Here is a 26,165-nt window from a genome sequence, read left to right as displayed (position 1 = left end):
GCCCCTCGTGTATTTACAAAAGCTGGTAACAGAGGGCGCTGTTCTATATAAATTAATCCGAGAAACGTATCAAAGAATTTCCTTTTAAATATATTTTTTTTTAAAGTTACATCTTAATGCGGCTTTATATAGTTTGCTTATTTATATATGCTATATTTGAATTATGTCACATAAAATAACGTTTCGCGAATTTGAAACGGGGTCACAGGACGCTTGAAACCTCTTTTAATATAGAAAGCTCACGGGCTCCCGAGTGAGCTTCGTTTCGGGCCGCTACTTACTACTATTTCATCGGATTGGACTTAGGAGTGATATCAGTAAGTTCAACCAGCTTTATTGCACACGGTTCGAACCGTCACTTTAGTGTATGTATGTCCTATCAGTGAAAACGTTACGTACGTAACGTACGAAGCCATTTAAGATAATCATATAGCAATTTACAAACGCATGTCAGACTACAATAATTACATTTTACAACTACAGCGAAGGCTTCACCAGGTTTATCTAATCAAAATTACACACTTTTAGGAAGGTTCAAGTTTTTAAAATAAACACACAGAATCAGTACAAATATTATTTATTTCGTTTTAGTTTAACAAATACCATTAACTATTTTCTTTATCGCGGCAGTGATGGACGAGAGGTTGGGGACGTCGTGGGTTGAGAAGATCACACGTGCGATGAGAACTGCACCACGCTCTTGATGTCCTTGAGAAGGACCTCCACGAATCCTCTCTGCACAGGCGGTTCGTTCTGAAACAAGAAGACTCCATTTCTTTTTAAAGTTCCTTACTTTATCCTATGACTTGCGTATTTTCATACAGAGGTTTTGAATTATAAATAGGCTAAGGCTTTAAAGTGACAGTGAGCGGGGCACGTCGCTCGTGCAGCTGACGGCCGCAGAGGCCAAAAGATTCTCTAACCCCCCACTAGGTGGACCAACGATGAATGTCGCAAGAAGTCGCTGAATACGGACTTCTTTAGGGGAGACCTCTATCTAACGGCTGACATAATGATGCCTACAACATAATTCATAACACAAATAAGAGTACCAAGTTGCAACGCCAGTTACCTTCACAGTGTCGAGTAGCTCCTCCACGAAGCGATCGTTGAACAACGTCACCAGCTCCTTGCGTAGTTCAGGCAGATCATCACCGCCCGCGCCGCTCAAAGCGTTCGCCATGCTAATGCCTGCAAATATTATATAAACTTAAAAACACGACAGATTTCAACGATAGGCATAACCTATTAATTGCTACGCCAACTTTTGTCCCCGTTGATTCTATTTATACTTTTGACTCAAAGGACTTTCACTGGTCCTTCGAATCCTTACGGATTTTTTTTATGATAAAAATAATAAAATTAATTTAAAATCCATTCCATTGAAATTTTAAAGTGGCTTCATTATTATATCAGTCGATTGACGCCATCTATAGGACAACATAGAACTACTCCAAAGACCATAAGATGACACGCGACCTTGACTACGTCGGTACAAGTATTGGGGGGCGTACCCCACGCGTTTACCAGCTCTGACCCCGTCTTACACGTAACGTTAAAATAATTGACAAAATGTCTACTTAAATAAATAGATAAAGGTTGCTTGATGCGTAGTGATGATGAGTACCTGAAGTGAGGGGCACTGCAGCACGCAGGTGCAGACGGGCGTGTGCCCAGATAAGGTGCAGCGCTTGGGAAAGTGCGCCGGCGCAGTACTGCAGCTCGCGGCGACGCACGCGCACGCGCTCCCGCAGCAGCGACACCACGCCCGCGCGCACCTCCACCGGTGAAGCGCCGCACTTCTCTTCACCCAACAATTTCTTCATATCTGCAATTCAAAATGCAATTTTAAACATGTCACCAGTGACATCAAGTTGTCTCTACCACTTGAGAATAACAGGCAAGAACAACTCATCGGAGCTGTGTACATTTAAATGAAATAAAACTGTATCACTGTATACAAAGAGTTATTTAAATGTACCTTTATGGTAATAACAGTAAAATAAAATTGTAGCGATAAAAATAACCGCCGGCGGAAGGTACGTACGTAAAAACGTACAAGACGCAATGGCGCATTTTTTAAATCCCGTGACTCCTACCATACCGAACCACTGCCGTGGGGTTTTAATTGGTACGAATCCCTCATAATTATCTTCTATATAGAGATGAGGACATACCAGGGTAATGTTCTTCCCGGATAGACAATAACATAACGTCCAGGGCAGCCATGATCAAGCTTAATTTATGTCTCGATGATTAAAACGTCCAACAAGTGTCGGTAGCTTTAAATAATGCGTTTAGCGCAAAGAATATTTATTTTCTTTATCACAAGCGAAAAAGACCAAAACACCAAAAGTTTCAAGTCATTTTATATTTATGTATGTATATATGTAGGTGAGTATTTGTGTAGTGTAGCATGATCTATTGTGCAGGCGTCTGACCGTCGAGCGTCATAGCGGGCACGTTGTGCAGCTGGTGCGTGACGGTGGCCAGCAGCTTGGCGTGCAGGCGGTGCCGGCGCGCCAGGTGCTGCAGCAGCACGCGCGCTGCGGCGCACGCCGCGCTCGACGCGCCGTGTGACGTCACGCACGCGCCGTCTCGATCCAGCGTGTTCAGCGCGTACGTCAGCAGGTTGCACACGATCTGAGAGACACGGTCATCCAAACATAAAAATGTGTGGAACTTAATACAATGAGACATCAATACTTTTGATATTATAATGTATATATCAAACATTACAAAGTTCTTTTCAAAAATATCAACTGTTAAGTTTCTGGTCGGTTCTTACAGCTTACTATTTTTGTTAAAATAATTGACGATTCAAAATTGCGTGTAAGTGTTTACTTAAATAAAGACTTCGTAGGTTGTCATATTGTTAGAGGGCCTGGCGCACTGTGGTGCTCTTTAATGGACTAAACACATTCTAAGTATTGACTATACAAACTATTAGGACCTTGAATAAGTTCTCGCTGTTTTTTGAAAGATGGCGTTATGGCACTCTGTGCCTGGAATTTCGTACGGTAACAAATCACCAAAGTAGTGCTATATGTAACCTTAAATTATAGTAGAATAGAGTTTACCACATTGTCAACTACATATTTATTTGCGTTTTGTGAAAATGTGTACTTTTGTGCCGAATAAAGTGTTTTTGCGGGGAATTTTAATGCACTGCTTCATTCAGAAAAAATCTGCAGCAGAAGCACACAGAATTCTCGTTGAGACATATGGTGACAATGCTTTGTCGAATACAACGTGCATAGACTGGTTTAGGCGCTTCAAAAGTAATGATTTTGACCTTGAAGACAAAGAGCGATCTGGAGCACCGACAAAATTTGAAGACAAAGAATTGGAGGCATTGCTTGAAGAAGATCCATGTCAGACGTTAGTAGAGCTTGGGAAAACGTTACAAGTAGATGCGTCAACAGTTTCAAAACGTTTAAAAGCGTTAGGAATGATCCAAAAGCAAGGACATTGGGTACCGTATGAGTTGAAGCCGAGAGACGTAGAGCGACGTTTTCTCATGTGTGAATTGTTGCTTCAACGACAAAAGAGAAAACTGGAAACACTTCAATGGGAAGTTCTACCCCACCCGCCGTATTCACCGGACATAGCCCCCTCCGATTACCACTTGTTTCGGTCGATGGCGCACGGTTTAAGCGAGAAGCGCTTCCATTTTTTTGAAGAAGCCGAAAAATGGCTTGATTCATGGATTGCCTCGAAAGATGAGTCATTTTTCCGACGGGGGATTCAATTGCTACTAGAGAGATGGGAGAAAGTGGTCTCTAATGATGGACAGTACTTTGAGTAATGTCATTGTAAGCATTGTATTTTAAATAATTTTTTTTTGAAAAAAAAAAACAGCGAGAACTTATTCAAGGTCCTAATATTTCATAATGTTAAAATAATTGACAGTTCCTGTGTGTAAATTACTTTAATAAACATATTTAGACTTTTTTTAATAGTCGTCCTGCCTTGGTTTAGTATAACTAAACATGTACCGGAAGGTAGCCCGGATTCTCTGAGCTGGTGAGCTCCAAGTTACCTTGCAATATAGACGGCTGTCAGCGTGTTCCGGCGGCGCCGGCGGCGGCTGCTGGAAGCGCGGCAGCAAAGCCAGCATAAGCCACTGCACGCGTTGCAGGCTCGCCTCGCAGCGCTGCAGGGCAGTATCAGCACGCGCCAGTCCAAACACCTCGCGGTCGGAAGCCCGCGCTATCACCGACGTCAACGCCTCCAGCTCCACCAGCAGACCATCAGGGGAGTTCGGGTGAGCCGCCCTGTGGTCATCAGTTATGTTAGAAAACCATAAAAACAATATCAATAAAGAGCTTTATTAGAAATTGTGTAACAGAAAATAGATGTACCTGATCCACCGTTATAGTCGTGTTACGATTTCCCAATAAAAGTAATATAAGTTTACAGTACCCGGCAATAAATATTGCACATCAACTTTTGGTAAGAGACAATCGGCTAATTTCGACTTCGTAACGAAATACAATGAATGACGAAACGCCACTTAAGTAGTGTGGGACAGAGATAGTGCTCTACGCAGTTGAAATATCAAGTTAAGTTATATTACTTTTATTGGGAAATCATAACACGACTATAATGGTACTGTACCATTTGCATATTACAATAATATACGAGATGAATTTGATATGAATGAATTGAATATAGTTATAAGTGAAGGTTATACGTGTGGTTTGGGGCCTTAGCGTCTTGATATACGTCAGTCGAGCCATGCTGAAGATAAGTTGGCTACAGGAGACAATATAATGAAGATAAATACAAAATTAATTCTTTAAACATTGGAACTTTTAACAGAAAACTTTTTGATGGCTCATTTATAATATTTTTTAATCTATTTTATATTTTATTCTCTCTCAAATATTCGTTTATTGAATAATAAGTCCTTTCCATGAATTTACCCATAACATGTGTTATTGTAATTTTTTTTAAAGAAAATCTGAATGCGTTTATTACGACCCTTTGGTACAGCCATAATTTGTGTCACAATTAAGATAAAATAAATGAACCTTGCTTTACAAGACTTAATAGAGTATTGTTGCACCCAAAATGCACCATGGTATCATTGTAACAAAAGCTTTATAAAGTTGGATGTATTGCTTATATGCTTTCAAATTAATGTATGTTACATACTTTCCAAAATCCAAATTCAGAGCTTTTACACCTAAAACCAAACACCCTGTATTTAAAAATGCAGTAATGCACAAACCTCAGCACCATGTCGACGCACTCCACGTGGCTGACGAGGAGGTGCGTCACGTGTATGACGCAGCTGTGGTTCTGCGTGCCCAGCGACGTGAGCAGGGCGTCGCACAGCGCCAGCGCCGGCACAAAGATCTGACGGAACCTGGAACATACTAATACATTAGTAACGCATATTTAACTAATGAGTTTGAACCATAACTAAAATTTTAATAACCCAGAAAAAGCTAATAAAATTTGTAGCTCCTTTATAGGTAACTTTAAATAAAAGATTTTTAAATAATTTAAATTTGAATTCAGGTTAAAGAACAACTTATCGATATTTATACCTTCCCCTCGAATTGTGAAACTGAGAAGAACCTACAAAGCCAGTCCCAACTGTGGGAATGAAGCGGCAAGTTAGAGTCGACTAGATAGGTCCGATCTATAGAAGAGTTCAGGAGCTGCGGAGATGGAAAAGGTTCCGTTTTCTCCGCTTTTGTCTTGCGGCATTGCGAGTTGTCGCGAATTCACAACCCTCAATAGGTGAATCATAGCTGGCGCCCAAGCTAAAGCCCGTATCCCCCATCTTCCTCTCGTCATATCTGACGGGGCTTCAGGTGTGTGAAAGAGTCCGACTTCCTACCCTATGAAGATGGAGAAAATTCCTGCCAGTTCTATTCAACGCAAGTACAGCCCATCCTTGTATTCTCTCATAAGGGCGCGTAAACTAAAGCTTTTCCGTAAACAAATAAAAAAGAGATATATATGGTCATGGTAGTACTAGCCTGCTGGCGACAGAGGGCACGAACTCCGTGTCGTGGCCGCCGGAGGGCGCGTGCACGTCGGGGTGGCAGCCGAGCGCGCGCATCCCGGCCAGGCAGGCGAGCGCGCCCTGCGCCAGCACCGTCTCCGCGCCGGCCCGCGTGCCCGCCAGCTTCAACAGCAGCGACATCTTCGACTCGTACACGTACAGCACGCGCAGGGACTTCGGGTTCGGCTCCAGCGCCTTCGTTCACAATAAAAAAGGATTTTTAATTCTAGTCTTCGAAACCGACCAGAAATACTGACTTTTTTCTTTTTGGTTGCCTACACGCTGGGAGCTTCTTGTAGACATATGTTCACTTTTACCTTTTTATGGCATCCAATAAATTACAAATACACTTGAAACCAAAATTAACTTATTCCTATTACCTAATAAGTTTTTATTTTGCTAGTCAGAAGGCTTTATTCTGACAAAGTTTCCAGGTACTTCCGCTCCAGTAATAACAACTTTACTTTCAAATTAATAAAGACAGATTTAAATTAAAATATTTTTTGAATAAATAAATAAATTATGTATACATTTATACAAACATATACACAAATACGAATATATCTACATGTGTTATGTCCATATTATTTACTATTTATTTTCATTTTTATACCGTAATTTAAGACAAAAAACAATATATATTTATGTACTAAAGCGTTCCTGTTAATGTCCGACAGTTCAAAGATGGACGGAGCCAATTGAGTCGCTTTTCATGCGACTTGATTTGTTGAAAACATTACTTTGAATGAGAGGGTCGAATAAAATAAAAAGGAGATGGGTAGACTTAGACTACTTTTGAAAATAAGAACCACTAAAAACTTGTTATTTGAGGTATTAGTTTCAAGCAACATTTAGTTTTAATCTAGGCTTGTGTATACATTTCAAAATTAAGAGAATTGGATTTGACCATGTTAACATTAATGGTATAACATTATTCCGAACTAATTTTGAGGGAAATATATCTTGTTAATAATAAAATTAAATTGGGAAATGTAAACAGCACTGACTCACCTCCTTCAAGCCCTCGTCATCCTGCAGCAGGCTGTCAATCAAACTCCGGAGGTAGCCTTGGTTGGTGAGCGTGTTCATCCAGTCGGTGCCCGGGTTGATCTCGATGAGGGTGTCCAGGCAGGACAGCGCCACCATCCGGCACACATCGTGCCCGGCGCCGATGCAATCGCTGCACACGATAGAGCACAGCTTCTCACCGAACCCGTTGATCACGTCCACCACCATTGCCTTCAGAGCGGACTCCTCCTTGTTAGGACGGACGCGGGAGCTGTCGAGCCGGCTCACGTACGTCGTGTTGCACTCCTCCTCCGGGTCCGCCGGGCTGATCTTCAAGTTTACTATGTTCAGGAAGTTCAGCAGCGACCCATACAAGTTGACGCGCATCTTCTGCGTACTACCGCCCGACACCAGTATCCAACTCAATATTTTGTGCAGTATAAACTTAAGAGTGAGAGACTTCGTTTGCATTATCTGATTCGAAGGACCAAAGAAGCTCGCCTCAAATTCTGACGAGTTCAAATTCGATTCCCTTTTCTGCAGGATGTAGCAGTGGCGTAAATTAACAAGAAGCAATAACACAGTTCCGGAGGCAAGGTTGCCGAGCTGCGGCAGAACCTCCGCTGGAGGTATTTTGTTGAGCAAATCCTGAAGGATGTTCAGCAACAAATTTTTTCTCGACTCCAGGCTCAATACGTCCTGTGGTGCTACACAGAATATGATCTCTGTGAGCTGTCGCCAGGAGTCGTAGTAATGCGTAAGCGTAGCAGCCAGATTTCGTTGTCTGTTCACTTCTGTGACGTAGTCTAGGACCTGGAAAAAAGTTGTGAACAATGTACAAATAAGTTATGAACAGATTTGATTGCAAGGAGTGGTAATCTCGATTGCCGGATATATTTTTAATTTTAATTACTTTTGACTATTTTGTTCAGTTTAATAGAAATCTTCATACACTATCCACACTTAGTTCATCACAACATAGTTCTAATTTGCATTATTTGACAATAACTATAGCGCTGTTTCAGGCAATTGAATGGAACTATATGAAGATGGCTGATTATTGATGGCACCAACAAATGTAGAGAAATCTAGACATGTTTTTCTATATCACTTTTTTTCTATAACACTAAACATAAAGGTGATGAAATGACGCAAGGTGTAATTTTTTGTTACCTATATAAACGCATATTAAACCTGTCCAGCGAATGCACTATATGATAAACTCATATACCAACTGTCAATAATAACACGCGCTGAGTGTACAATAATCTCAATGTAAAGTCTTTGGTGTTTTGATACTTTGCTTTGCAAGTTCGGAAAATAATAACAATTTTGTACACATGTTAAATAAGCAGGTACATCAGAATGTTTAATTGTTATTGTGCTTAATTATACCAATTCAATACGCTTCCGATGTGATTATCTATATAAAATATTTAAAAATCAATGTGCACAATAATCTTTTACAAGTAGCAATACTTGTGTTACTATTAATATTAAGATTCCCACCACTTATACAGTACATTGTAAATAGAACTTAAAACTAGAGGCATTAAAGTACAATTTACCTTTTGTATCTCGAGGGCGACGAGGCTGCGCTGGGGCGCGGTGGTGCGCAGCGCGGCCAGCTCGCGCGCCAGCACCGCGTGCAGTCGGCTCACGCTTATGCGCTTGCCGCCCACGCCTGTCAAATAATTCATAATATTATTCACATATGATCATTTACAACGACTATTTGTCATCATTGGAAGGCCAGAAGGGCCAGATTTGCCAGAAACTAGAATAGGAGATAACTATATAGTGCGACCGCTCATACATCTGACACAAAGGAAAAGGCCGGCAAATAAGGTTGAATTTCATGAACCAGCCAGTCGGGGCTGATGGCGCGATACAAAAAAGATGTGGTGTATATATATTATTTATCAATATACATATATAATAGAATCTATTAGGCCCTATAAGAAGGTTAAGCTCGGGACTTCGCTGCGAAATCGAATCAGAAATAAAATCCGCAGAAAAACCAAGATCACCAACGAAGCTCGAAGAATTGGCCGTCTGAAGTGGCAGTCGGAATCAAGGGGTCAAAAGAAGCAAAGTACCCGTTGGCAGGTCGCAGTCGGCGATGGCGCTGCGCAGCTGGTGCGCGTGGAACAACTCCCAGCGCGGCTCTGGTGGCACGTTCACGCTCACCGCCAGCCCCTCCAGCGCGCGTCGGATCACGCACCACTCCCACTCCTGAAATGTGTTCATAAATTTACAAGAAGACCTTAACAAGGTCATCTGACCTTATGGGTAGATGTACATATTTTATACTAACAATCCTTGTATTCACATACATTCACCGGTATTGTAGTGGATATCTAATTCAGGAAGATATATTGGTATTATTATAGTACGACTGTATCTTCCCATTTTGCTATTAACAGTACTATGTATTCTTTTTTATTTAATGTACCCTAGTTGTCTTTTTGAACGATAGTGAATTATATATATTTATATTATCTATATATTTATATATACATGTTATATTTCGTTTTATTGTCCCAATACAGATGTCTCAAAAACAGGATTCATGGTTTTAACCATTAGGACTATGAATATATAATTTTTTATGTGATTTTTATCCATGAACATTAATCTTTCTGAACCAAATTAAAATAAAAATTATTATATTATCATAACATATAAAATATCATGTTACGGTGCTATGGAAGTATGATAATTCAACACGATACATTCAGTTATGTGTAGTATATATGTAAACGTCTTGTTAGCTTCGTGTGTGTACGTTTTTATGGGTTATTTTTTATTTGTATAGTTAGAATGTTTTTCTTACAACGTACTGTTTGTCGTTGTATTTACTGAGCATAGACAGCTGGGAGATTTATCACCGCTATTTGATACTGATCCGTCTCCCGGTTGCAAGTCACGCGACAGCCTTTCATTACATACAATATTTTCTTATGTCTTACGTGCTTATTGTATAAAAATGAAATAAAATTTAAATTCTAAACTATAAAGTATACTTATATTCTACTAGAAGTCACTACCCAAGCGCTACACTCCATTAAACGCTTTAAGTTTCAAAGCGATATGCCTGTGACAGCTCATCGAAAAATTATTGCAGTTGATTCCTTATTTAGCAGATCCGGCACATTGAACTGTGGTACAACAAGATTTTCGAAAAATGACACAGTTACGTCTTTTGGATTCAAATCGGGAACAGTCTCTGAGTAGTCATATATCCAAGTGTACTAAGTGCATATGTGTGCATGCGTGCGGACCTGCGAGGGATGGTGTGCGGTTCGGGTGAGAGCCGCTAGCAGCGCGGCGAGGGCGGCGTGCTGCCTGGCGCCGCCCGCAGCGCCCGCCTCGCAGGCACACGCGCGGAGCACCCATGACCGCGCCGACAGCGTAGTTACAGATGCCGTCTGCGCAAAACAAATATAATACACATAAAAATGTATACCTAGAGTAGATCAAAAATGTAATATAGAATACATACTACATTTACATTTATTCGTTTTATTACTTTATTTCTTTGGCTGTAACATTTATCTTTATTTTTTCTCACCTCGAGGTTAACCGTTGCTTTGACGTGCCTGGCGAGGAAGTAGTCCCTGGAGCGCAGCAGTCGCAGCACGGGCGCCGAGGTGGCAGGTCGCGCGCACAGCCAGTACACCAGCCGATAGCAGCTCTCAACCAACTGACTCGCCTCCCTGATTACCGTACAACTAATTAATACCATTATTTTATTCCTGTAAATCTTCAAGGTGTCTTGATTAGGCCACCAGAGGGCCACGTATTAACTTACGTACTTGATATTATCTCACCTAACATGAAATGATTAATGAAATTCAAACGTTAATAGCCTATACATGCATGTCTTAGATTTAGTTTCGTTCTATGTTCTGATATCTCTCACGTTGTTATAGCCCATAAACACCAAATGCAAGGTCTCTCCTGAAAACACCTATGAGGGATATACCATAATAGGTACGCTTGTTAGGCGGATTGGCGATCGCAGTGTTAATAGCACACGTTACGCAAAGGACGCCGCTAGTCATCTTCTGGAAGCTTGTTTATGAGCAGTGGCAATCCTATATAGTTAATACACAAATTGTGAATTAAATTAGATTGTATCCTAGGATCGCAAGTCTCAGTCCTCTACTGCTACCGCTATTCATATACGCCACTGAGACAATTGGCTCTTGAAATAATCGGTCACATCCCTCGTTTCAAAATATTTACTGTATCTGTATCGCATCTATATTTGTCTGTATATATGCATTTATACATACACACGTATGTTTGTTTGTGTGTGTGCACGTGCGTGTACGTGTGCGTGTGTACGTGTGCGAGCGTACCGTTCGTGCGCGTGCGGCACGATGTATCGGTCCAGTATATCGAGCACGGAGTGAAGACAGGTCCGGGGAGCGCCCGCAGCCCCCGCCTCGTGCAATGCGCTGCGGCTAACCTGTGAAATCATTTCACATCATGATAACCCAAAAAAAACGTAAATGTGCAAAAATTGTAATTATAATACGCTTTCTTGTCCGCGTTTAATTCGCACCAATTCGCTTGATGCAAAGCGACGGCAGGACGTTCCATACTCGGGGTGTGCGGATCAGAAACGTTCAGTCAAAGCGCTAGTAGGTACACCTCCAGAAACTCCAGTGTAAGGGTAGTGGTGAACCGACTTCCTACTCGTCCTTTAGAGAAACGTGGATGATGGGATGAGGTCGTGAAGTTCCGCAGCGCATTCCTCAAAATGAATCCTGACAAAATTGACAGGCTACTCGGCGGTGTTAAAAGCTGTCACCTAGAATTCGAACATATCGTTCAAGAGCTGGTACTTAGTCGAGGCATTCCAAAGGTGACAGCAGTATTCCATACATATCCAAACGTGTACTTGGTAAATAACTGTACTGGTGTGAAATACCACCTGATCTTTTTCAACCAAGCTTTTACCATCCAAAGTTGTCTTAGAAATTCCTTGCTAAATAAATCATACCATACATTTACATAATATCAATGGATGTTTCAACTGTACAACTCCACTGTTTTGGTTCCGATGGACTTGTTGCAGTTACATTTCTACCACATTCCTAAAATTCTACAAAAATAGTGAAGATATAATTTTGTAAATTTGCCTCGTGGTGCATTCCTACCACGAATTAAAAGTTTACAAGCAAACAAATGCAAGTCATATTTTGTCCGTCTGCATGTCTGAGCAAGTGTTAGAAGGCGGGTTGTTGTGTTAGAAGGCGTGTTGGCGATCACAGCATGGTATTATGGTACGCAGAGGACGCTACCCATCCTCTGGTAACTTGTTTGTGAGCAGTTGCATATATATATGACTATATTCCGAGAATGGAACCCGCGACCTAAGGTCGTAAGTCTCAATTCTCAACCACTGGGTTACTGCTGCGCAAAACCTGGACCTACTTGGACCTCTTTGGGAACTAAAGAACTAGAATAACAATGAGGTATACTTACATCGTCGTGCAGCTGATACCCTAGTAGGAAGTGTGCGAAGTTAGGAGGTGCGGCGGGTAGTAGCTGCAGCAACAGTTGCACCACGCCCTCTTTGGCCGCACGGCCGTCCTCCTCCGCGCGCCGCTCCGCCTCGTCGGCCGCGCCCACCGCGCCCACCGCGCTCCCCGCAGTCGGCGACCATTCCTCTGCCTCCAGGCACTCCACAAACCCGTGTCTATCAGACAAAGCGGTTAAGAACTTAGCGTTAAAAACAGAAAAAAACACATCGCTCGTATCACCAACGCCGTTGGAACTGAAAGGTTCTCGAGAGGGCGACTCTTGAGCAACAACATTTTGTTTATTGTCAATTGACATATGCCCTACTCGTTTCTTCAACCTGCTCTTTAGCTCTTTAGCTTTTAATAAATACGAGAATATTGAAGAATATAATATTCGTCAAGAGGCGTAGAGAGCGCACCTAATGTCTGCGGCGAGCGCGTGTCGGTGTGCGAGCGAGGCGAGCAGGTGTCGCGCGGACTGCGGCGACATCAGCGCGCGCTGCAGCAGCGACAGCGCTCGTCGCGGACCCCCTGGTACATTGCTTCGCCCCACCACACGGCAGCACGACACCAGCCGGTCGCAGTTGTCCGGACCCTCGGGAGCTGGAACCAACCCATATGCTTGACATGATATTCCAATCTTTATTTTGACTAGTTTTTTTTTTTAACCATGGACATATTTAAAAATATTTTATTGAAAGAAACATTTCAACGCAATTTTTAATCGTTATTTTTAAAATTATAAAAAGATCAGTGTGTTCAATGCATAAGTAGTCTACCACCGGTTTGTAATGCTGATCCGCTGATAAAACCCAACAATTAAATTTAATAATATTTTATACATACATTATAATATCAATCATTTAAATGAGTCAACTAATCAAGATCAACACAATTCAATTAACTTAAAACTCTTGAATGCTTTAATAAGATTAATTCAGTAATAAAATCTTAATTTCCAATTATTAATTAGAAAAGGAAGGTCTAAGATATCTTGTGGAACTTTACATATGTGTAAACTCAGACCTGTGAAAGATTTGTTACAATACCCGGCGATAAATATTGCACATCGACCTTTGGAAAGAGACAATTGGCTGATTTCGGCTTCGTAGAGCATTATCTCTGTCGCACGAAATACAAGCAGTCACATAGGTAGTGTGGGTTAACGCCGGGTATTGTAACAAGTCTTTCACAGGCCTGAGTTTTCTGGGGTCTAAGTGTTTTGCAGACATGAACTTGTCGTGTCAAAAAGTTTACCTAGCAGGAGCTTAGAGAGTCCAACTAGAAGCAGAGCTCTTCCAGCCTCTGCAGCAGCCGTCGTCAGTGCACGCTCCAGCGCCAGCGCACGCTCCAGCATCTGCAGCGCGCTCACCAGCGCCTCCGCCACGAACTCCTGCAAGACACACCAACACTCAATAAGACTTTTATTACACATTTTCGTACGCCCTTGTCTGGTTCTTTCCACTTCGTCTCATTCGTCTCTTCATTTTTGATGATTTTTCCAATTTTTGCCTGTCATTATTCTTGTGCCATTTGAAAATCGGCTTAGTACTAACCACAGGTATGTTCATCACCCATTTTAAAATTTTAAAATAACAATATGCTTATTGATCAATGTCCCCTTAACATAAGCAGTGAATTTTTTCGCAGATAAATGTAAAATTAGGATTTTTTGGAAGCATATCTTCCCCAAAAGCATGCATCAATTTTATATAATAAACGAAACCTGTGTGTTACAAGGTTATTTTTCTTGGGTGCATTAGACGAAACGATCACTGTTTCTTTTGGTGTGTATGTACCAGTAAAATGTATGTAAGTTTTATCGTAATATGTGTATCAATGATCATTCTGTGTATGAATTAACAAAATATTGTATTTATCACCATTATGTGTACGTATCGTCAAGATGTAATATGTATTGTCAAAATGTGTCTAAGTATTATCAAAATATTGTATATGTCATCATTGTGTGTATGTACCATGTGTATGTATCATCAAAATGTATTTATCATCTTTGTATATGTATCAACATTTTATATATGTATCATCAAAAAGTGTGTATGTCTGATCAAAATATTACCTTCCCGGGGCCTGGTTGTTGGTCGAGAAGCTCGTTGGCGCGGTCGAGAGTGGCGAGCACGAGCCGCAGTAGCTCCGAGTCGGAGTGCAGCTGCACCAGCAAGGGGAATCCCGGCGGCGGATTTACTTCCGGCTCGCGGCCAGCCACGGGAAAGTCCCCGGCGCTCGGCTCGTACTGCTCTAACCAGCGCGCGAACAGGCGGAAGCACAGAGCGATCACCTGAACAGGTTTCATTATTTGGTACCATTTATAGTGATTTGTGTGTTCAATGGGCTTGGTTGTTTTTGCTATTGCCTGCCTAATATTACTACTACCACTTCGGAAAGCGTTAGCGTTGGGAGATGAAGTGACGGAAGAAACTCTAACAATGCTTCTGTCTAGTATGTTCGAGGGTGGGCGTCCCCTGTGATATACGATCCGACCTCGTTTCCGACGAAACCGATTGGTTGTCATATGGCATCGATATGTGGTACAGTGTACACGGCTTGTCTTATTGTCGTCGTGAAAGCAACTCATGCATACCTGCCACTTCTCGTGTGGTACAGCGTAGCGGCGGTTGGGTGCAGGAAGGGCCAGACGATTCAGTACGTGTTGCACGTAGGGTTCCAGACCGGGGGCGCGGTAGCCGGCGCCCAGCGCTCGGGGAATCGGCCCCGCGGCGCACAACGAATCCAAGAGCTCGAGAAAGGCGCGAGAAAGAGGGTATTCTTCCATACGGCATTCAACCTGGAAAGTGAAATTTGTTAAATCATCATGTTAGCTGATAGACGCCCGCAAGGCATAAGTCTCCCCCAAAAGATCGAAACAATGATTGGTCGTCCGTATCCAGCCGGCTTCATCATCATATTACCAACAATAAATAGTCAACATACTTTGATAGTAATTTTTATACAATTAACATTTTTATATATACTTATTACGTAATGTATAGTTAGTATTAAAATGAAATTGGGGACAATATATTTTCACGTGACACTCACGCCGGAAGACGCGGTGCGGGTAGATGTGGGTAGAAGTCGCTGGATGCGAGTACCACAATACCAGTTACCGTGGCGATCTATGGAAGAACCTATGCCTTGTGGCGGACCTCTGTCAGCTAATATGATGATGATTATCCACAAGCGATCATTTAAAGTGACCACTTATGTACGAAAAACCCACAACAATCTCAGACGGATTTTTTTTGTGATCACTTTTCTTCATCTTTAATCTAGTAGTAATTTATTTCTACCCTCTATTATCACTTAAAGAATGCTTTTTTTTGCACTCAAAAGAATGGGAAGTAACCTCCTGTAGTTCAGCGTTGAGCGCGCGCTTGTCTCCAGCAACGGATACCAGCTGTGCGGCGTCCAGAGCCGCCCAAACACGAGGAGCGGTTCCTGCCCGCCCGCCCAGCGCCGCCAATGTGGCGCACAACTGCGCCTTCAGCTGAATCGGGATGTGGCAGCAAATCAGACCTGCAATTTACTCCAATTAAAGTCATTCAAGAAACTATTACAGAATATAATTATTACAGACAATATATTAAAAATACATAAACAAATAGGTAGATTACAACATACATTCATAAAATGAACGTTGGCACTAAACTACAATCAAAGACATTTATTTATGTTTATGATATAAACCTAAATAACTAAAATATATTTATGTCGCGGGAAAACGCTGATGATGATGATGAATAACTAATAATAGCAATTTAAGGTTATTTGAGCCCTGATAATCCAGCGGTAGTGGACTGTGGCTTGCAGTCGTAGATCGCAGGTTATCGGGATACAGCCTTATATATAATTCACGCTTTGTGCATTAATTATATAGTTTTGTCACTGCTCACTAATAAGTTCCCAGAGGATGGGCAGCAGCATCCTTCATAGATATCTTAGGGAAAGATCTAAGTCTTGCAGTGGGTGTCTATGCGCTGAAACAACGACGACGTTGTGATCCACCGAATCCAGGTAGTAAAAGAGCCATAAATATTAAGACATAATCAAATATAAACTAACTGAAATGTAATAATAATATTAAAAACAAGATCCCTGCCGTGTGATTGTGGGATATTTTCAGAGGGTGACAAAAAAATCAAAAAAAATCTAGGTAAGTGTACCAACATTGTCAACACTTATCTAATCCAGCTATACTACAGTACAACTTAACCTTTTCAATGCTGAGTTGCAGTAAGGAAAGTTATTTGATCATTCAATTTTTGTGCTCGCGACCATAATCAAAGTAGGGATTAGATAAAATACATAAAATAGAAAATAAATAAGATATATGAATAGAAATTTCATTGCAAGTATACATTTTTAATAGAAAAACGCGACAGTAACTTTTAAACACGTGACCGCTGGGATCTTTAAGTTCAGGATTGGAAACCGCTGACAGCCAAAAGGAACCTAGGGCGTGCAAGGAGATCGTGATGACATGTGGTCCTCGGAAAACAGGATGCAAGTTGCTTCCAACCGGTCTCAGCTAGCAGGGGTGGGCCCAAAGCTCCGGGCAGCGGGTCTGGTATTTGGCTCTGGCTATGACTGGTCATAACTTAACCGTAAAATACTTTCACAGTCTCACTTGGATCCCACTTAGTTATAGAAGTAGAAAGGTTATCATTATATTAGTCACATTTATGTCCTTTCACGACTTTACTTAGGCTACGGAAGCGGAGAAAGACCCACCTATTTCTACTTCACAGCCCAAAGCCCTATCACATCCATTTCGGACCTTCTACCGCCCAACGCCACTTCAGACAACCAATTCTTCAAGCTACATCATAATTTTATCTCGCAGCCAAGGTCCAAGAATTTCCCTATCCATTGCTCTCCTTGTGACCAGATCCAAAGGTCATCACCAGCAACACACACACACACACACAGGTCAACTTAACCATACATATATAACCAGCCTCACCGAACATGCAATTGACTGCATCCCACTGCAGATTCTCACAGATTGCGGAGCAGGCTGCCTCGTCCACTTGCGCTACGGCCGCTATCAACTTCAACGAAGCAATCATCGCTTCAACCTGCACGAAACAACACATATCTATTAAAATCGTAGAATGTATAGTATTTTTGATGATATACATGGAACTAGATTTTTTGACTCGTTTACATTGTTAATATTATATTGTACGAGTATACCCCAATTGTTAAATTTCATTTATACAGAGCAACTATTGAGTTTCTGGCCGGTTCTCAGCAGATCAATACTCCGAGCCAGTGGCTAATAAAAAAAGATATTGAATAATAAAGAAAGAAATATAATGATCAGATGCAAGAGTGTGAACTGACCTCTTCCTGCCTCACGAGCAGTTTGCCGGGGCGCGCAGCCGGAGTTATGATGGCCGACGCACCCAGCGACGAGGAGTGCAGGTGGTCCGAAAATGGTGCCGGATCCGCGCGGAGGTTCCTATGTTAAAATATCTATCACTATTTTCATCAAATCCATAGAAAAGAAACTATAGAAATTACCTAACAATATTGTGGGATGCTCAACGGAAAACATTCAGGATTTACTTCTACAACTTTAATTAATACAACTGCTTAACAAGTGTTAATCAAAATAACAATCATCATCTGTCAAAATTTATCATCATTATCGGTCATCCGCTGTCCGCATCCAGCGGCTTCATCATGACATTACCAACAATAAATTGTCAACATATTTTTTACAGTAATTTTCACACAATCAACATCTTTAATCAACATACTTATATATTTAAAAAAATATATTTAAAATGAAACACACACACACAAACACATATATCCCTATATATATATATATATATATATATATATATATATATATATATATATATATATATATATATATATATATATATCCATGTGTGTGTGTGTGTTTCATTTTAAATATATTTTTCTGTTTGTGATTTATTATCGACGTACCGGTGATAAAGCTGCAACGCGTTGAGCAAGTGATGTGCGGAGAGAGCGTCGCGTCGAGCCAGCAGCGCCCACGTGTGCCGAGGTACGGCCAGAGCCGCGAGCGCGCGCAGGTATGCCGCCAGCAACGCGGCGCACACCACCTCGCCCGACAGCCGCACGAACTTGTACAGTGTGGCCTCACGCCCCCCAGCCCGGCTGCAATCAAATAATAATATTTTAAATGAAAGGGACATGGGCCACAAAACTCATCATGTCTTTTTTTTTGGACCACTCGTTCCACCCCTATTTATGTGGGAACAGGGTTTTTATTTTCTAAACGAATTTTTGGACATCACTTTTTTATTTCCATTCTCCTCTTCCATGCTTCATGTTGTCTTTTTCTCCTTTCTTTCATTCTACAATTCTATCTTTCTCAACCATTCCGTTCCGTTTATCCGTCCTTAAACACTGCAGTTATATCTATTCTATTTATAATTTATTACAGATTTAAATTTTAACTTATTTTATTTTACTGGTATACATCAATATTTCATTTGAATTTACGATATTTTATATTTTGACTAGGTTTTATTCTACCTATTGCGTGTTTCGCCACCTCTTTGCAGAATTTGAAGAAAGGCACTCTACCTTCTTTTCGTTTATAATGGAGGCAATAGTGGCCTCCTCAATCTTTTTTTTACCCGGCATTCAGTTTCGTGTCGGAGCCCTACAAATGCGGGGCATTCTGCTACCAGGTGGATCACGGTCTCATCCACGCCCGCAACTCATCATGTCAGCCGATAGAGGGCATAGGTCACCCCTAAAGATCGGCACGATGTCAGGTCTTGAGGTCTCGCAATCTACACAGGTATGTCACAGGTCCATCTAGTGGCCTCCCCCCGTGCCGCGTCTACCGACACGTGATCGCCACTCGAGAACTTTTCGACCTCAACGGCTAAACAAGCGAAAGGTGTACAACAAATAACATATAACCCTTTTTATTATATTTTTTGCTATATTGTATAAAAGAGTGCCAAAATTTTATTTTTCCCGGGACACTTGAGTAGGACTTTGAGGACTTGTTTAATGTATATTGTAATTAAATATGAAAAAAAAACAGTTTTTCCGTAATATATTAAATATCTTTACTTGTCAATGCATTTTATTTTTATTTCTGTGTACACCTAAATGAATGAAAAAAATCCGCAACTGTTAAATAGCAAAATCATGCATTTTTTGCACGTTTTTCGATTTCGAGTTTTCGGTTTTGACTTGAAAATTTTAATTTTCGATTTACGAGTTTTCCTCAGGAACGCATCTACCGTGTATATCGGGGGATAGGTGTACTTTGTTTACTGTAGCATTGGTAGGAACCCAATACAAACAGTAGAATCAGAAAAATATAAAGCGTGTTTGTAACCTGAGGGCGGCGGGCCAGTAATCGTCGCGAAGCCCGAGGCGGTCGCGCGCGTAGAGGCGCTCCACGCAGCGGAGCAGTGCGTCGAGGCGTGTGCGACCTGAGGCTGCGCCCCCCGGCGCTGCGAGTCCCTCCGCCCTGTACATCTGCACCGCGCGCGCCGCTTCATCCGCCCTGCGATGTTTACACGTATCGAAATCAAATGGATATTACATTAAAACATTCAAAATACATTTATTACACAAGTCAACTTAAGAAAATTTTCTTATGTAGACACGAGGCCTGAATATTATGTACTCGAACTTATCAATTTAACAGAAAAGAAATATTTAATTTATTGAATCTTTTTTTCGTTTAATTATTCTAAAATTAATATAACCCAAGTTACTCTTTAATACATTAGCTACCTGCCAATGTTAGGCCTGTTAAAATCGGTCCAACCATTCCTGACATTAACCGGAACAAACAGACAGATAAATATTTAATATACACATATAGTGTAAAGGAGTTATTTTAAAAATACAAACAGACACTTAAAATTTATTTTTATATAGATATGAATTTTGTGATGACCTCAATCATTCAGTTCAATTATGTTATATTCTACAATGCCTACGGAAGATCTTGGAGTTCTTCAGACACGTCCAAAAACTCATGGTCACCGACTATGACCAGGGGGCATATCCTTGGTCTTCTACCTCCTCCCCATCCCCATCATGTGCGCTAATCTTACCAAATTCACACCACTCTCAAATTAAAATTCAAAAATTCATTAAAGAAAGACGTCAAGTTAAATCTATTACCAGATGAATCTCAACATGGATGTTTCTGAGGCTGTACAAGTCGCGAAGAAAACCATATGGTGATAATATGTACTTACTTGACCCTCATTTCCATCAGCTTGGAGTGCATGAGGACAATGAAGTCCGTAATCAATGAATGAATCCGCCGTTGGTAATACTCCTCAGAGGCGACTAGCTCCACGGACAGGATCGCATCATTCAGATATTCAAACACCTGTAAACATTTATTACTTAAAAAACCAAACATTTATTTTAATAATAACCTGAAATAACATAACAGAATGTTATGTTTATTTTTATTTAATGTTCTTTATTGTACACGCTCTATTGTACACGCACAAACATACACACTCAGAGGTACCGTTCCATTCAGAACATGACATATTTTGATGTGTGTGTCTATTCATAATTAGTAGTTTATTTTTGTATATACAAGTTTTGTGATTTATATACTACTATAAAATATGGGTATGTGTTACCCAAACAGTGTGTTTGTTATAAATCCAAATTATATCAAGTATTTTTAAGGTTTTCCGTTTTTAAAACCCACTAAATACTACCACTTATAATAAATATTTAAATTAGGTAATGCATATGTACAAAATATACTTAGCTTTGCCATATACATTGTAAGAATAAAAACAACTTTTTTTAAACATAAAAGAACATGATGTGGGTGACTAGATCTTTTTCACACACAGAGGTTTTATTGCACCTAATAATAGCCTGGTATATAAACATTTGACTAATATCAAGCATATGGAGAATTTTCGAAATTGTATTTGGCAACATAAATTTCTCTTTATCACCCCACTTCATTTTAATGTAAAATATTTTACAATCATGTAAAAATGACAAATTCCAAATTTAAAAGTAATGTTTTGTTTTAATTTATTTATATTTCATTATTATTAATTAATATTTTATTGCCAGACTATGTATAAAAAGCTCACCTTCCCATCTATAGCAGCATCAACCAACATTTCATCTTGGTCCAATAACTCACTCTTTATCTCCCCCGTGCTGGACCCTCTTAGTAGCGACTGTGGAGCCCGTTTCAAAGCGGCCAGTGCTAAGCCTAATGATAACTGACATAGCGCTTTTAATCCTGAACCTTTTTCTTGACCTTCCTGCGTTTGATTAGGATTTGAGGGAGGTGAGAATTCATCCAGTAAAACGGATATCAGATCCGGGTCTTGTATGAGAGGCAGTTTCTTGGCTAATTCTTCACCATCTTCTCTCCTGTCAAAAAGGTTGCATAGTTACATTATTATAGTTCTTTATTCTTACGAATATTTTGTTTAATATTCTTAAAAAACTTACCTGTGTAAAACTGATAGGTCCAAAGCATAGAGTAATGACATTTGCAAAGCAAGTGATATTTCATCCAATGCTCCGGTCGGACCATGTGTGGCTGAAGTCATTTGCTGTTGAAAAAGGCTTTATTTATTATGTGTTAAAAATTTCAATTATGTTAATACATATGCCTGATACTTACATCTCGATATAACCGGAGCAGTATATCTCTTTCAAGACCTCTTTGCGCGGAAGCGGCGAAAATGACACCGGCTAGAAGTTTTCTGCGAACAATAAAAATAAAATAAAATACTTTAAAGATCATACATTTTAATAACTATATCTGCAGAAGAAAGTAAAAAAAATACTCCATTATGGAACAAAACACTTTCTGTAATAACATATATTTTGTTAGTCCATTAATGGTTCTAACTAGCACCATGTTTCTTCGGAGACTTTTTTGTTACTAGAGTAAGAGATAACTATATGTTATCATCTTATCAGCCCCTGGCCTACCCCAAAGATCGCTGCGATAACCGGTCTTGCATTTCCTGCAACCAACTACCTTGACTATGTCAACGGTGCATCTAGTGAACCGTTCTGCCTCAATGGACCCTGGCCACTACCACTTCAGAGGTGCAATTTTTTGAGCTTGGTTTTTCTGCAGATCTCTTTATTTCTAATTTGGTCTTTACAGCAAACCCCAAATGTAACCTTTACTCTCTGGGTTATCTTAAGCCTGCTAATGACGCTCATTGTAAGAAACCATGTCTCGGCTCCACACATCATCACCAGCAAAAAACACAGGTAAAAGACATTTTTTACTATTCTACTTATTACATTAATATAGTTTTCATATCACATCATTACCGCATCAAGTAAATACAAAATCCTTCTTAATTTTTTTTGCAAGTCTTTTAATTGCTTTGGGAGTTAACATAGAATATTACAGAACTTAAATAAAATCATATACCTAGTGGTCTCTATGGTAGTGATGAGGCGGACATGGTGGCGGCCTGGTGGCAGAGCACGGTTGTTCTGAAGCAGTTCTAGCTCAGCATCCAACGAGGAACGTCGCAACGCGTCCAGCACATTGCCAAGCAGTCCATCGGCTATCAACTGCTCTACATACCGCGACACATAGTTAACTACCTCTTCCCGAGCATTTATAGACCTTAAAAAGACATAATAAATAAATAATAATATAGGAGCAACATAATGTCATTGTCAGCGTATTGAACAGGGGAATTTTACAGAAATAAAATTCTTCATTTACATCAGTATAATTAAGGGTGAAGCTCTAATGAATATACACACTTCTACTTTGAACTTCATAGTTTTACTACTTCAAGACATACCAGCCCTAGGAAGATTCCCACATGTCTTACAACCTGGATCTTGAAAAAAATTCTTTCAAGCAACATGTTTCAGCTTACTACAATAATTAATAAAAAACACTAATATTTGTGCATATATTTTATGAAAAGTATAATATAAAATTTAACTTAGCTTCCACACTTAGACCTGCATATTTTATCATATAATTGCAAAAACCCACAAGTCACAATTGATGTCACAATTTAAGAAAACTGAAAGTAATTGTCTTGTCGACAGACAAACTACTGACAACAAACAAACAGCTAAACTGCAACAGGACTATAACTCATATGTTGCCCACTTGTGGGAAAACTTTATGATATTATTCCTACACATGTATAAATAGCCATGTAATTTTAAAAATACAGACATTCCGTAATAGTGTTTATTTATTCTTTCATTTCATTAAGATAAAAAACCTATCTCTACTCCTATAGTACTTGTGGTATACCTGAAGTGGAGACCCCGATGTGATTAACTTTTATTAAAAAATGAAACATACCAACTAACTCCATCTCTCGCCACAACCAGGTCCCTCAGTGCTTGTACCAGTGCCCGACGACCATCATGCTGTAAAATAACTGCAAGTAACCCACGTGCGAGGCCCGGGTATCGAGGTGCCTGCCGCTGTGCTGTGTGAAGAAGCTCCAAGCAGACATATTCATTTACATTGTACATATCTGGAAGAAATTAAAATTTACAATATTACCTTACTACCAAGTTAAATTAATATTATTTTATTAAACCGTAAAGTTTGATTGAATTGTAATACAAATTTTAATTAATTCATGGAACTAGAAGTAAAAGACAAATTTAACCTCAAACAAATAATTATTTTGTATATGAGAAAAATAAAATAAACATACACATATATACATAATTTCTGAAATAAAGTTTCACATTGGAATCTGTGCATACTATGTTAGAAATTTCATACCCAGTGTAAATGGTGCCTCTTTGATACTTCTAATTCACATGGGCTCTTTAACTACATCATAAATTTTTACACAAAAAATAACAACATCTTACCAGAAATAATGATAGCCTCATCCACCAATTCTTTGGACAACAGGGTCCTTCCAATACTGGGCAGGTTCACTCCTTCAGTGACACCTCTTTTTATCTCCTCCCGGCTTGTGGGATTTTTAGGCTTTTGAAAAAATCAAAAAAAAGTTCTTTCACTCATTTAAAAATTGTTTTAAATACAAAAAAACATTTATAATTTTGAATACATATAATTATAGTACAGTGTAAAGGTTTTCATTATACAGTTTGGAACTATTAGCTTGAACTACTCTATGGTAAACACAAAAAGTGGACTTTCTTATGAAGTTTCCTCATATCATTCATATATTTTTAGTGTCTGCCCATAAGTGGTTAACATTTAATCCGAATGTTTATTTAAATGTCTTCTAAATTTAATATTGATGTGTGGACTTAAAAAAAAAAAGTCATTATTGAAGACCATAATTTTATTTAGTTTCAATGTGCAAAATAAGAAGAATGAATTAATTATTTATCAAATATTTACTTAAAAATATAATAAAATTTAAGCCTGAATCATTAGGACAAGCATAATGTGTTGCTGTAGGTAGAAACAAATTTTATACAATTATTTATATTACTTTGGACATCTTATATATCATAATAAAAAATATAACTTTAGATATTGAGTGGTTTATATTATCTAGTGTGGTTGTCAGGAAATTCAAGCAACTCGACACATAAATCACCTTCAAAGCACAGAGTCTAAATTCCTATATTAACTTTAGGCCTCTTCTGCTACACTACTTCTAGGTTTGCCTAATTTTAGTTACAGGATTTGTTAAATTAACAACCATAACAATTTTACAAGACATAGATAGGTTAACTAGCTCCTTATCTACTTACAGGATATTTAAGTAAGGATAGGAATGTCTGTTTATGCCTTCGAAGCACGGACTCAAATGTATGAACTGCATAAGGTGCGCCTCCACTCTCGTGTGCAAGATATCCTTCTACGACCGATACAAGTTCCCGGTAAGGTGTCCATAAGTCTTCTATTGTTGTTCCTAAAACAAAAATCAATTTGCAATCAGATTCTTAAATCTTTTACACGTCAGAAATCTAGGCATTTCTCATTATAACATGGATAACTACAACGAAAACTGTATTTTTCTAACGGAGGTTTTGCTAGTGGATCTTTAAGTATGTACTATATATATTTAATAAAGAGTTAACAAGAAATGAAACTGCTAAGGTATGTAAATAGCAGAAAATTATATTTTTTAATTACATGGGACTTATTTCAATCATGTTTACACACATTAATTTTTAAAACCGCCAAAATTGTATAATTAGGTTAGGGTTAACAAACTTCTCGTACCTTCGTTGAGATCCATTTTAACTAAAATAAAAAGTTTCCAGCACTGAAATGCGATTCATTAAATCCTACTAAACTTGTTTCACGTCATTTGTGATGTAAACTATAAAGAATTGAAATTACTCGTATGCCGATATTGTTTTGAAATTATGACAGTTCTTTGAAATAGTTGTATGAAGTAATAATATATTGTCTTTGGTATTTCCAAAGTCGATGCGATATTAGATATTAAAATATTAACCAAAGAAATTTTTTAATAAATTAGATGTTATATCGCATTTGCTTTCATTGTTTAAAGAAAAATACTTGGTAATATTAACACTTATAATAATTAACTGTGTTTAGGTTTACGCACATAGTATTATTAAATATTTTTTACAGT

The 26,165-nt window shown here is 39.4% G+C and overlaps 1 protein-coding gene across 1 annotated transcript; it reads right to left on the bottom strand.

The window, feature by feature from the left end:
* Nucleotides 1-561: 561 nt before the first annotated feature.
* Nup205 (nuclear pore complex protein Nup205) lies at nt 562-25,910 on the bottom strand. The gene is made up of 32 exons (XM_068772572.1): nt 25,787-25,910; nt 25,312-25,472; nt 24,451-24,571; nt 23,924-24,101; nt 23,018-23,218; nt 22,247-22,328; nt 22,072-22,175; nt 21,702-21,990; nt 20,826-20,962; nt 19,949-20,119; nt 18,550-18,744; nt 17,935-18,052; nt 17,552-17,666; nt 15,935-16,104; nt 15,170-15,373; nt 14,648-14,866; nt 13,825-13,960; nt 12,987-13,170; nt 12,530-12,743; nt 11,398-11,507; nt 10,605-10,749; nt 10,315-10,461; nt 9,130-9,265; nt 8,599-8,714; nt 7,034-7,843; nt 5,997-6,217; nt 5,237-5,374; nt 4,043-4,277; nt 2,442-2,643; nt 1,628-1,828; nt 1,073-1,191; nt 562-753 (listed from the first exon to the last, which is right to left on the bottom strand). Exons 1-32 carry the CDS (start codon nt 25,800-25,802, stop codon nt 670-672), a joined length of 5,679 nt encoding a protein of 1,892 aa, XP_068628673.1. The 5' UTR covers nt 25,803-25,910; the 3' UTR covers nt 562-669.
* Nucleotides 25,911-26,165: the final 255 nt, after the last annotated feature.

This window comes from Battus philenor, unplaced genomic scaffold (genome assembly GCF_028537555.1).
Source record: "Battus philenor isolate CCGP_79_NKW_IND1 unplaced genomic scaffold, ilBatPhil1.0.hap1 SCAF_5, whole genome shotgun sequence".
In the NCBI taxonomy this organism is placed as follows: Eukaryota; Metazoa; Arthropoda; class Insecta; order Lepidoptera; family Papilionidae; genus Battus; species Battus philenor.
The sequence above is the reverse complement of the archived record's forward strand: the minus strand, read 5'-3'. Positions and strand labels throughout refer to the sequence as shown.

Coding starts and splice junctions, on each gene's coding strand:
- Nup205 (XM_068772572.1), bottom strand. Junction 23,219..23,923: donor GCGAGAGATGGAGTTAGTTG/GTATGTTTCATT, acceptor TGTCTTTTTAAG/GTCTATAAATGCTCGGGAAG. Junction 7,844..8,598: donor TCGCCCTCGAGATACAAAAG/GTAAATTGTACT, acceptor ACTTTTTTCCAG/GTCCTAGACTACGTCACAGA.